The following is a 14,421-nucleotide window of genomic DNA, read 5'->3' as shown; positions in this document are numbered from 1 at the left end:
TTAGACAATAACAAAGAAATTTTTACTACTAAAATTGTTAACAATCAATTAAAAAACATTCTCTTAAGCTGTTGTTATCTACCTGGTAGTGTGAGCGAGAACCTAAGCAGAATTTTTAGCACTAAAGAAAAAAAAAAAAAGATATTGTTTTAAGGAGATTTTAACATAAATGCATATTCCTATAATGAAGATTAAAGTTAAAAATTGTTATGACTAGATTTCTGAATTAGAAGCGGTTAATAAATAGTCCAACAAGACTAAGAATTAATACAGCTACTCTTATCGGTAATATTATTAAAACAGATATCCTTAATAATGATATTTCTGATAACTTTCCTATATTCATTTAATTGTAAGCCCTCAACAAAGATTAAATCAAGCCAAACATCTAGTCAACGTCCTTTTAACATTTAGTCAACGTCCTTTTAACCATATCAATGTTAACCAGTTTAAAGAACAATTATCACTCCTTCATTGAAAGTATATAAATTTTAACGAGAATGCTAACTCTATTCACAACAATTTTTCAGCACATTGTAATCTATCTACGATGCCAATGTTCATTTTATTAAAATAACAATCAATTCAAATAAGTCATATAAACATTGGATTATCAATAAGTTTTAATTTTAAAATGTTTTTATTTAGTTTTTATCTTAAGGGTTTTAAATATTTGTTTAAAAAAAACTCGTATAAACGAAAAAAAAAAAAAAAAAAAAAAAAAAAAAAATATATATATATATATATATATATATACATATATATATATTACTCTAAACTACTAAGTAAGTATAAACATAGCTCAAAACGAACCTGGGAAATAACGAAAGAAATTAGTTGAAAACAAAAATCCGGCTCCATTATTCTGGAATTACCAAATCTAAAAATTTTGGAAAACTCTTCAACAGTGTCATTAACAAAGATCGGTTTAACATACCATCCCTCATTCATGGGACTGATCTTATTACCTCTCCGAAGGATAAGACTGAACTTTTAGCAAAAAAAACTTTTCTTTTAATTTGACTCTTGAATCTTATGACCAAACTCTTCCTGCCATTTCAGTTAAACAGGTTAATCCATTATTAGACATTTAAACCACTCCAGCATCCGTTGCTAAACTCATATATCAATTAAACTCTTCTACGGCTTGAGTTCCAGACAACATTCCTGTCATATTCTTACAATAGTATTCTCCAGAACTCTCTTTCATAAATATTTTCTAAATATTTTTAGAGAGAATTTAATATTTAAAAAGTGCTTCGCTAAATCTTGTTTTTATATCTGCTGGAAAATGGCATCTGTGGTTCCAATATTCAAAAACTCAGGAAAACATTCTGACCCCTCCAACTATTGTCTAATTAGTCTTCTATCTGTTATTAGGAAATTCTTTGAGTATTTGATCAACAAATTTCAAAGAGTCCATCTTGAGTCAAATAACTAGCAGTCAGACAATCAATAAAGTTTTGATCTTCTCGCTTAACGGCTGACTTGCTAACAGCTGTAATTAAAAGGTTCTAACTTGCATTAGATGGAGGTGAAAAGACAAGGGGTATTGCTCTTGAAATACCTAAAGCTTTGGATAAAGTTTGGCATGCTGGTTTTCTCCATAAGATTGCTTCATATGGTGGTCATATCAGGGAAAGTTTTTTGAGATTATTAAATCCTTTATTTCTAACCGCTTTATTAAAGTCACCTTCGAAGACCAACGCTCTTCATTTGCATTAACTTCTGAAAATTCAACTTTTCAACTCTTTCTGACTCCTCAACTGACAACCTTCAACTTTTTTTTTTCAAGTTTCATAAAAAAAAATTATTTATATTTGGATAAATTATTTTTTGTGGTTATCAAGCTGAATATGTATTTATTTATGATTTATAAATAAATTTATTTAAAGTTTATTTTATCAATAGGTAATTGATATTTTGCAAACTTTTTTTATTCTTGTATTATTTTCAGTCTACATTCACGAATATTTAAACCTTCTCGAGTTAGCGCGTTTAAAAGTTCAGGAATATGAAACCCTAAAGTGGAATTTCATATTCCTGAAGTTTTAAACGCGCTAAAAAATTTTTTATTCCTAAAATTTTTTTATTATTATTTTTAACTTAACTTTAACTTTATTTTTTACTTTCTCCTATTGTCATTATAATATATTTTTTGAGAAATTGATTAAAAAAACCGCTTAAATCTTATTTGATTAGCATCATATATAAACAAATTTTTTATGTCAAAAATGTATGTCATGGTTTAAACAGTAATAACATATTGTTAAAATAAATTAGAAATGTCATCACAACGAGTTTTTGTTGTTACTGGATCAAACAAAGGAATTGGTAAATCAATAGTAAAACTTCTTTTGCAGGAAAAAGAAGAAAAAATTGTGTATTTAACATCAAGGAATAAAGAACTTGGACTTAAAGCTGTTCAAGAACTAGCAGCATTAAATCTGCATGCTCAGTATCATCAGTTTGATATCACAGATCAAAGTAGTATACAGTGTTTACGTGATCATTTACTTTCAAAATATGGTGGTTTAGACTAAATTAGGTGGTTCAGAAGAAGCAGAGGTTACAATTACTACAAATTTTTTGGGTGTAATATCAGTTTGTGATTCTCTATTTCCGATTTTAAAACCTAATTCTAGAGTTGTTCATTTGTCAAGCTTAGCAGGTGAACTTGCTTATGAAAGATTATCTGATAATCGTAAAGAGCAGTTTAGAGACAAAAACTTAACTGTTGATGGTATATATGTTATTTCCATTTTGTCAACTGTTAAAATGATCATAAAAGCCGTAGCACAGTAGTTAGAGCTCAGAATGTCCGTCAAGGTTAGCTAAATAAGCAACCCTGGTAAGGAAGAAGGTGTGAGCTTCTTTGTTAAAAGCTCTTCTACGGTGCTCTGCAATAAGAACGTAAAAACCTTTAATTAATTTTTTCGGTCAGATTTGAAACAAAAAAGTACTGCGATTTTTGTTATATATATATCTATAGCCAAGACGACATTATATAATTATTTGGGCAATGCTGTAGGTAGGAAAAATTAATTATTCTTAGCTGCAGAACTTTCAGTACTGTAAAAAAATCTTTTTTGCATAGAAAAAATATAATTATAATGCTTTTATTTAAGACAGAAATTAAACATTAGTTTAATTTTATGTACATTTTATAATTTTTATAAAGATATAAGTTAAAATTTTGATTAAACTATTCTTATTTTAAATCAGTCTTTTTTCCTATTTCTTTGAATATTTTCCGACAAACTTCAATTCTATCTAATGAGACTTGATTAAACCCTATTTTTATGGTGAGATTAACAAAAGATTAAAAAAAAAATTATCTTTTCTAATACAAATTAAAATATCTCAAAAATATTGTTGCATTGAGGGTATCGTTTATAGTTTTAATACAGTCTACAGCTTTGTGGAGTGTTATTTTTTTAAGTTAAAAATGTTAACTAACTAAATTGATTAACATGTTTTTAACCAGTTTAACCAGTTTTTAAAGCAGAAAAAAAAAGCTAGTTTCTTTATGATTCTTAAAATAGCAGCTACCATCTTTCCAATATCATATTAAAATTCATTAAGAACTTTATTAACATCTTCGTAAAATCTTCGATAATAACAAAAGTAGAGAAACATGTCTGGAAAGGCATTCCAGTGTTATAAAATTGTAACAATCTTATTTAAATTTTTTTTCTATTTCACAAAATTGACAACCAATAATTTCAAGTTCTTAATGTTTCCTTAACTAGATTTACCAAGTGGTTTCATTTTAAAACTAATGTGATGTGTATCTTCATACACACATGTAGCGTGTTGTGTATCAGTATTAAACCTTTTTTGGTATTCCATTTTCAAGGTATATCAAAAAAGGTTTTAAATTCATTTGGTTCTTAAGGATCACTTAACTCAGTGTTTAAAATTTAAAAATTTCCACTTCTATACCTTATGGCATCTTATTACTTGATACGATTATTACGACATTATCACTATTTCGGTACTTCTTAACACATGTTTGTTTACCAAGATTACAGTTTCTTTTTTCAACAGTTTCAGATGTTGTAAATCTTTCCAATGTGTCATAAAATTTTGGAAAGAAAAATGCTATATTAAAACTTTTTCCCAATCTAAAACGACAGTTTTTTTAAACTTCTAAAAGCATTAAAAAAATAAACATTTATTACAGCCGTGGCGTAGTGGTTAGAGTTCTGGCTTCAAAACTTGAGGTTTGGACCTCTTGGAGCTATTAAAATTGTTTTGGTGTTTCAATTTTGACACAAATTCAACAACGTGAGTTTGATAAAAATCCAGATTTAAAAATTGTTGTAAACTCCTGTCATCCAGGTATTGTTGATACAGACATGAATGGTGGGAGGTACTTTGACATGATCACTCCAGATGAAGGTGCTGATACGCCTACTTATTTAGCTCTTCTTCCGGTGACAGATAGTTGGGTACCAATGGGGAGTTATCATAAATTAAAGAATGTTGTATCGTATCCTCCATTATAAAAACTGAATTAATTTTACAAGAATACATATCTTCTTTATAATGATATTTTTTTAAGCTATTTGTTGAAATTTATTATTATAACTATAATTTAGTCATTAGCCCGTTTTTAGGGAACTAAAATACTCACTGGTGTTTGTTTCTTTAAGAAATCGTTTATTTTTATTTGCTTAAATAGTATAATGCAAGGTATAAACTTACCTACAGAGTTCATGCAAAGTATACCGGTAGTTGTTAAAACTCTTTCACCACTTGCAAGTGCACCAACTTTCTAAGCTACTATTTTAAATGGTTTAATTTTTTTACATTAGAGTTTTAATTATAAACTAAATCTTTTGAAGAATTAGATTTATAATTGACATATGGTTTTAAGGCTAAAAAAGGAATTGATTTTAAAGCTGAAAAAGAAACTGTCTAAAATACTTTTTTTTGCAGTTTTCTGCAACCATTGAAACAAAATGATCAAACAAGATTTAAAAAATGGTCGAAAAACATTCTCTAGTTTTCATAAAATTATTTAAATAATATTAGTAATCAGAGTTATTTAATGAATAAAAAACATTTGGTCTAAACAGTCTAATATTCTTTCAATGAGGTGTCTATTGGCAAGCTACAATATACCTTTTAACATTTTTTTTCTTGAAGGATGAATCTCAAAACATTTTGTGGGCTACGAAAGTTTTAACTGATGTTGTCTCAAAATTCAAACATTTACAAATTAGATTCACCATGTCTTCAGATTTTGTTCAGTTGCACCATATCCTCAGATTTTGTTAAGTTGCTTTGTTTATCCTGTTTCTTTATGATAAAGTTGTTTTTAGCTCCTTGTAGAACAGTTAGAAAAAAATACACATTTTTTTGAATAATATCTTCAACCATTCATCCATTTGTATTTATATCATTTATATTTGTCGTGCTCGGGCTCACCAATAATTTTTCCTTAAACACAAATTTTTTTATCTATATTGTGACTTGAAAGTCAACAGTTTCAACATCCATTGCCGTCATTTGTTTATTTTGTATAATTTAATCAAATAAGTAAAATACAATTTATTTTTTGCTTCTAGTTAATAAGATACTCCCAGGAGTCCTTACGGTCTTATTACAGAGCATCGCGGAAGAACATTTAACAAGGACGTTCAGGCTTACCAATGTAATTGGGAAAGAGCCGGCGTCGAACCTCGGACTTCTGGGTTCTGAGCCAGAACTCAAACCACTGCGCCACAGCTGTTCAAAAATAAGTAAAATGCTATATGACTTTTAAGATTTTGACTTTTAAGATTTTTCATAACTTTACTTTTTATGTACGCGAATTTGAGATGTTATAATCAAACTGTTTTTTAAAATTAATTTAAAATTTTGTAAAAAACCAATGTTTTTTAAACTTTTTTTATACTGAATTAACGTGTTCTTTTCAACTTATTTCTTCATCGAGTATTTCACCTAGAAACTTAATTTTTTCTATTCATACTGTTGAGATTGGGTATAAAAAGTTTAAGTTTTATTCTAAAAAACATACAGACAGACGTCCGTACAACGTTCTTACAACGTCTGATTAACGTTTCACATCCTTAGGACGTATGTGAGTTGAGTAACGCGCGTACTGTGCCCGCTGGATAGACAAGTAAATTAAGGTAATAAATAATAAAGTAGATCCCTGTGAAATGCCGCCAGTAATGCTTTCTACACAGTTATTTCGCAGTATCAAAATCTTTTGAGTGGTCAATAAAAGTGTAAAGAGTTTATTGGTTGCTTATCCGTTTATAATATTTATTACTAATTTGAACTTGACAAAAGAAGAAACAACCCAGTGAAAAAGCGCACATGGGATACGCGTGGATTTTTTCCATATGTAACCCATGTGGGGATTATTATTTTGTCCCATGTGGGTTTCATATGGTAAATCCCACATGGATTCCATATGGTAAATCCCATATGGGATACGCGTGGGTTTTTACCATATGTAACCCATATGGGGTTTATTATTTTGTCCCATGTGGGTTTCATATAGTAAATCCCACATGGGTTTTATGTGGTAAATACTACATGGGATATAGGTGGAAAATACTACATGTTATAGATCTTAAATGCCACATATATTTTAATCCAAATGGTATAAAAGTAGTCAATACTAGACAAATGAAAGTCCGAATGCTTCTATGATAATTTTAAAAATTCTTTTAATTTAAAAATTACTTAAATAGTAATTTAAAATTAATCATCGAAGCTTTCAGAGAGGCTTAACTTAATCTGGTATTTGCTACTTTATCCCATTTGGTATTCAAAATGTGTAGCATTTTTGATCTTTACATGTGATGTTTTTCACCTATAACCTATGTGGGATTTACCCTAAACTATTAGGACGAAATTTTTTAAAATTAAAAAACGTGTTGCAAAATGAATTTATTTTAAAATAAATGCTATTAATCAATACATCCAAAATGAATATTAAAAAAATTATTTTTTCTTTTGCGATTTACACGCCGTTTTTTGTCGATTGAATTAATTAAATCGCTTCGGCTTGCATAATACCAAGGTTTTTAGTATCTTCTAACTTTCTTCAAACATTTTCTAAAAAAAAATATAAATACAAATATATATATATATATATATATATATATATATATATATATATATATAGAGAGAGAGAGAGAGAGAGAGAGAACCAGAGAGAGAGAGAGACAGAGAGAGACAGAGAGAGAGAGCAATTTTAATAAGGAACCTTATTAGTCGAGCAATTTTAATTATTAGCCAGGTTGAAGTCATTAATGACTACAATATTTCACAAATAATTATTTCCTAATTTATTACTTACAATGACTAACGTATTATGGGTAATTGAACACATATTATGCGTAATGAGCTTGAACCCATGAGGAGAATCCTGAAAAAAAGTGATCAATTAGGATAAGTAGTTAAACAAAGAAACAAAAACAAAAATGTAAAAACCTACTTTTTCAATGATGTAGACGTTGGGTGCAATAGCCACTGGATGCAAAAGTGTCTTTACTTTTTCGTCACGCACACGGCCTTCTATAATAACAGGCCTTGACATCGCGCAAAATGCCGTAAAAACTGAAGGCCGATTAAACTTTCACTTTTACTTATATTGATATATTTTTATATTAGGTAGGGTGTAATGGCAGTCTATGTTTTCTAATAATAATCTCTAGTAAAGACGGAAATATAAAAAGAAAACCAAAAAGTTGTTAAAAGATAATCATATTTTTCGTATTTCAAATTTCATTAAGAATATTTATGTAATATTAAATAGTATCAATAACAAGCAGAACCATAACAAAGTATATATCTATATATTAAAAAGATAACTGTATTTTTAATTTTTTTTTGCTAAAAATGGTAACAATAAAAATCACCAACAATAAAAAACACCAACAAAAGTTGATTCAAGCAAAAAAAAAGTTTTATCAATATATCTCAACAGGGTAAATATTTACAAATCCAAACATATTGAGAGACATATAGGCTAATGAGAAAATAAAAAAAATAACAAGTAAATAGCATAATTAATTACCAAACTAATTTTCACATAAATTATGATAGCTTTAGTATTTTGGGAGTGGTAATTAGTGAGTAATTCTTTAGCAGAATATTAGAATATACTCTGCATTGTTTTTTTGTGATTTTAAATTAATATTTAGCAGCAATGAACTAAAACTGAGTAACACAAAATGTTCTGTATAAAGGGTCAGTAGCACCTTGAAAAAAAAAAAGCAAAATATTGACCGTTAGAAAAGAGCATCAGAAGGAATTTCAAGTCCGCCTCTGTTTAGGCAATACAGATAACTTCCATATTTATAATAATAATTGGTAGAATCATCATAAATTTTTATTTCGCTTTTTTTCACATAGCCAGCTATGTAAACTATAGCCACTAATGTAGATTTATTAACTGAGCTTTCAAGATCATGTAATATTATCCAGAAGTTCTTTTTCATCAGTAGAAATATCTCTAAAACATATGTCACAAGTATGACAATCGATACCGTCAACAGGAATGTCAAGTTGTAATATCAATTTAGTAAGTTGAATATTAATTTTTTCAATTACAGATTTAGCGTTTATAAAGTAAGTACCTCCAGATCCCTGTCAAAGCTTAGAAAAAGCTTTTTCAAGTGGATCTGTTGAAAACCAACCTAAAAAGACATACTTTGCTCCATTACTCAACAAAGTAAATACAAGATCAATAAAGCCATAACATGAATGCGCTATTGCATTGCTAGTATCTAGCGTAAGCTGTTTTTCATAGTAGGTTTCATAAAATTTGACAGTTCAGCAATATCTCGTAGCAGTTGTAACTGTTGATCACCAACTGAGTGGATTTCTCCGCATAATTCATTTCTAAACCGAATGCCAGCGCCAGGTGCTTTGACATTAACAACATTCAAAAAAAATTATTTTTTCAATAAATACAGCAGTACCTTCAAATGCTTTATTTTAAATCTCTGGATGCGTTCTTGATGCAGCTACTGTTTCTTTGCAAAAAACAGACAAACAAAACTTTACAGATTGTCTCTCTATTGGTTTTGGATAAACTGATTTAGCTGTAAGTTTAGAGAGTTTAAAAAGACTATTGCACTCTGTTTTATATATAGTTTCTAAATCACTCCACTAAGCCAAAGCCAGTTCTTTATTGTTCAAAAATTTAAGTTCCCCAGTCTTTTTTGTCAACCAATTGTTTCGTATAGATTTTAGTAGATGCACAATCATACGATAAATATATACCTGATGTTGTTAACCATGGTTTACTATCAACTGTTTTAAACATTCTAAAAAATCTTTGATTTACACGGTTACCATCAGTAATTATTACCAGTGTCTTACTATTTTCAATATTATTTATTGTATAGACAATTTGTTGACATTGAGCAAACTGAAATTCAGAGGAAAGATTTGCAACAGGTTGAGCTCTACATATAAATTCTGGACCTCCAAAAAGACATTTAATCATAAATGATAAAATTGTTTTAGTTAAATTTTCAGGGTAGTTTACTGCTTGACCAAACAAAGCACCTCTTTGGTAAAGTAATGAAGCTTTGACATAGACCTCATCAATTAGTAGTATGGAAGTTCTTTTGAATGGATTTAAATTCATAAAAATACTATTTATGAAACTTAGGTCCTCCATTGAGCTTATTTTTGAAGTCAATCGTGTTAATGTCCGTATACTTGGCAACTTGTAGTCAATACACAAACAATCATATAAATTTCGTTGTAGTTGTAATTGATATTGTAGTTGTATAAATTGATATTTTTGTTGTAGTTGAGATAGTTCGACTTGCAAAGAGATACACAGCATTTCAAAGGCATTTAAAAAAACTAATCGTTAGTTTGACAATATTATTACCTTACAATGTTAACGCCTTGAAACTTACAACGTTATCGTCTTGAAGTTGCGCTATCTAATTTATAAATTAATCAAATTTTAAAGATTTATTAAAAAAGCGCGAACACAAACTTTCATCTAATGTTAAAAGATGAAAATGTAAACACAGTATTAGGAATTGGCCTTCAGTTTAACAAATTTGTTGCGCGATGTCAAGGCCTGTTATTATAGAAGGCCGCGGTCACACATAATATAATATTCTGAAACTAATAAACAAACATCTAAATTTCTATAAGTAACTTTATTCTTTGATCATTGCCTTTATATCCTATCTTATTTTCATATCATAATCTATTATGGTATTATTTATATAACATATCACAACAATATTATTAAATTTGTGATGCTCAAATATCATATGAACATTCTCTAACATGTTCATATGATATTTGAATATAGTTCTTGAGTATATTATCTGCAAACAATTGAATGATGCAAGTTCAAATGTTGTCAAAAACCAAGCATGCATGCATGGGGCACTGCAGTGTCCCACAAAGAAATGGTGATTTGAAAGTCAAATTTTCTTTATTAAAAAAAAATATTAAAAAAGGGGGGAGATAGGGAGGTTTCCGTAATTTTTTTTAGGCTCCAAAACTTTTAACTTTATATATAATAAGGTTCATAAAACTTAAGGGACTTACGAAGTAAATTGAGGAACAAAAACAGGATATTTATAGAAACTTTTCAATTTTTAATCTGGAGTACCACAGTGTAATTAGGAATAAAGTCGCTGGGTCCAGTATTCAAAGTAATATGATCTAAAGTAATATATAAATTAAATAAAATGCTTTAAAATGCATGCAGTTATACATATAACTCCTGATAGTTAACTATATGTATAACTAGTTATACATAAAATTTATTATATAAACTTATTTTTTAAGGTTATGCTTGAACAAATTAGTACCGATTAATTCAAATTCAAAATTTTGTTCAAGTTCTTATTTGTTCATTGTTTTTTCACTATTTTATATTTATTATTTCAAATTTGTTAACTAGTACTAATTCTTACTACAGTAAGAATATTTATCATTGTTGAACGTGATTTTATTAGTAACTTAATTTTAATTTCAACATATTTTGACAACACCCTTTACATTTTAAATGATGACAGCTTTACTTTTCTATTGATGTTAAATTTATTACGTTTCAATAACTCAGATTGAATTTTACTGAATTATTGTAAGCTTTGTAAGAATTTGTTGTATATCAAATGGTGTTGTAAATAAAGTAAAAATTATATATATATATATATATATATATATATATATATATATATATATATATATATATATATATATATATATATATATATATAGTATTTAGGCTATGGGATCATCCATAAATGATGCCAGTAGATAGAGGGGCAGTGTGAGTTTAACAATAATTAACAATGGGGAGGGAATGTTGAGACCAAAATAATGTCAATTAAAAAATTGAATTAAAAAAAAAAGTAAATTTTTATATTTAAAAAAAAGTAAAACAATTTATGCTAGCTATGAGCAGGTTTTAGAGGTATTTACACCAACAATGTGGTCTAAAAACTTCTTGCTTTTGTTGCTTAAAACTGTAGAGGATCATCAGAAAAACAATTTAAATTCAGAAACTAGCTTGCTTATCTGAAAGAACAATTTGTGTTTTTTTTTTTACTTTTAGTACTGTTGAGAATAAATGTATAATTGAACCAGAAAAAAATTGATGGTATATGCATTTTTTATATTATATTAACAATTCAGATATACCATCATAATACGATAACAAAAACTGACATCATTTTCAATGGGAGATGGCAAAAAATTGACTGAGTTTGATAAAGGGTGAAGGTGTTCAATAAACCAGGTCATCATCTGACATCATTATGCATAGATGATCCTATGATTTAGGTAAAATAAGTAATCAATTTGCCATATTTCTCTTTAGAAAGTGTAAGAAAAAAGCATTGTTATGCTGAGAACCTACGTATTGAGCAAGCTTTGACCACCTATTCTATAAATTTGAGAGACAGAAGTGGAAGTGCGAATCGCAAAAGAACTAATAACAATGCTCTAAATTGATTTTAACTTTGTAGACTAACATTAATATAGTATTTAGAAATAATAAATGAAGTTTACATGATTTTTATAATTTGTATTTATTTCCATTAATTATCAGTTGTCAGTCTCTATTTTATAAAATGAATTAAAAAACTATTTATTTATAGTATAATATTATTACATAAATACTAGTTTCCTAATGCTATTATCATCACAATGTTAATGGTATTCGTTTTAAAGTGAAATTTTGTATCAATTTTATTGTTTTCATGTTGTATATATATATATGTATATATATATATATATATATATATATATATATATATATATATATATATATATATATATATATATATATATATATATATATTATTTTTACTTTATTTAAAACACCATTTGATATACAACAAACCCCTACAAACCTTACAATAATTCAGTTAGGATACAATCTGAGTTATCGAAACGTAATAAATTTAACATCAATAGAAAAGTAAAGCTGTCTCATTTAAAATGTAAAGGGTGTTGTCAAAATATGTTGAAAATAAAATTAACAAATAAAGTCACGTTTAACAATGATAAACATTCTTACTGTAGTAAGAAATAGTACTAATTAACAAATTTGAACAAATAAATATAAAATTAACAAAAACAATGAATAAATAAGAACTTTAACTTGAACTTTAACTAAATCTTAAATTTGAATTAATTGGTACTAATTTGTTCAAGCATAACCTTAAAAAATAAGTTTCCATAACAAATTATATGTATAACTAGTTATAGATATAGTTAACTATCAGGAGTTATATGTATAACTATATCAGGAGTTATATGTATAACTATATCAGGAGTTATATGTATAACTATATGCATTTTAAAGTATACTATTTTATTTAAACATTACTTTAGATTATATTACTTTTAAAACTGGACCCAGAGGCTTTATTCCCAATAACACTGTGGTACTCCAGATTTAAAATTGAAAAGTTTCTGTTAATATCTTGTTTTTGTTCCTCATGTAGTTTGTAAGTCCCTTAAGTCATAAGGACCTTATTATATCTAAAGTTAAAAGTTTTGGAGCATAAAAAAAGTTACAGAAACTTATCTCCCCCACCACCACCACCCTATTTTTTTCTTTTTTAACAAAGAAAATTGGGAATTCTTTGACTTTCAAACCTGCATTTCTTTGTGGGACACTGTAGTGTCTCATGCATGCATGCTTGGTTTTTGACAACATTTGAACTTTCATCAGTTAATTGTTTGCAGATAATATACTCAAGATCTATATTCAAATAACTATTATATTATCCTAATAATACGTCTATTTGCACAAATCTTAATCTTATTTCTATAAAGAAAGATAAACATTATTCGTGGTACTTACATACTAAAAATATTTTCACACAATATAAACGTAACGCAATGCAATGTTGATTTAAAAATTTTTATTTAGTTTTTTTTAAAAAGTTTTTTTTTTAGTTTCCAGCTTTCAAATTAATTCCCATGCAAATCCCACATGAAACCCACGTGGGATTTCCCATGTGTGTAAATACCATACGGTTCTCACATGTAACCCATGTAAGATTACCCACATGGGTTTAAGATGACAAATTTCCATACGGATACCACATGGGAAAATCCGTCCCACGTAAATCCCATCAATCCCACACGGAACCCACGCGGAACCCATGTGGGACGCGGTTTTATTTTTCACTGGGATTCTCTTTTTTAACACAACTTTGAAAAATAATAAAATTCTTGTTGCATTAATGATATCTTCTAGAGTTTTAACACAGTCTACAGCTGTGGAGTGTTATTTTTTTAAATTATAAGAGTTGACTTCTACACGTTTTTGACTAGTTAGTTTAGTAATTATACATTTTTACAGCAGAATAACAAAAAAATGCAGCTAAGCTAATTTATTTAGGATTCTTAAAACAGAAGCTACCATATTTCCAATATCAAGTTTAAATCCATCAAGAACTTTATTAATAGAAAGAAAATTGTCGACTATTAAATTAATATTTCGGCACTTTATTACGCATATTTATTGCATACTTGATTCCAATTTCTTTTTTAACAATTTCAGATGTTGTAACTTCCGAATCGTCACAAAATTATAGAAAAAAAATGCTGCATTGAAAATTTTTCCCGAAACTAAAACGATATCCAATTTTTTAAAAATTCTATAAGATTTAAAAAATAAACGTTTAACGCAGCTGTGAGTAGTGGTTAAAGTTCTGGCTTCAGAAGTGGAGGTTCATGTTTTGAAGCCAGCTCTGGCCTTATATGCATCATTTGTACAGAAGAAGGCGTGAACTTTCTGGTTAAATGCTATTTCGTGGTGCTCTGCAATAAGACTGTTAGGACTTCTTGGAGCACTTAAAGTAGGGTAGGGCATATAGGGACACCTAAAAAACAAAAGTTGTGGATCAACGTCATCAGTAATCATAATTAACACTGTTTTTTATAAAT

At 28.0% G+C, this 14,421-nt stretch overlaps 1 protein-coding gene and 1 long non-coding RNA gene across 2 annotated transcripts; one reads left to right on the top strand and one right to left on the bottom strand.

Moving 5' to 3' along the window:
- Positions 1-2,271: 2,271 nt before the first annotated feature.
- LOC100215805 (carbonyl reductase [NADPH] 3) lies at positions 2,272-4,520 on the top strand. Its single transcript, XM_065812059.1, is given in 3 exon segments — positions 2,272-2,539; positions 2,541-2,801; positions 4,256-4,520. Coding segments are annotated over 3 exon segments (771 nt in total). The 5' UTR covers positions 2,272-2,285; the 3' UTR covers positions 4,512-4,520.
- Positions 4,521-6,899: 2,379 nt separating this feature from the next.
- On the bottom strand, positions 6,900-13,417 carry LOC136089022 (uncharacterized). Its single transcript, XR_010642719.1, has 4 exons — positions 13,331-13,417; positions 7,463-10,122; positions 7,325-7,393; positions 6,900-7,080 (listed from the first exon to the last, which is right to left on the bottom strand). It is a non-coding gene; the product is annotated as an uncharacterized LOC136089022 (long non-coding RNA).
- Positions 13,418-14,421: the final 1,004 nt, after the last annotated feature.

Source organism: Hydra vulgaris, chromosome 12 (assembly GCF_038396675.1).
Source record: "Hydra vulgaris chromosome 12, alternate assembly HydraT2T_AEP".
Taxonomy (NCBI): domain Eukaryota; kingdom Metazoa; phylum Cnidaria; class Hydrozoa; order Anthoathecata; family Hydridae; genus Hydra; species Hydra vulgaris.
The sequence above is the reverse complement of the archived record's forward strand: the minus strand, read 5'-3'. Positions and strand labels throughout refer to the sequence as shown.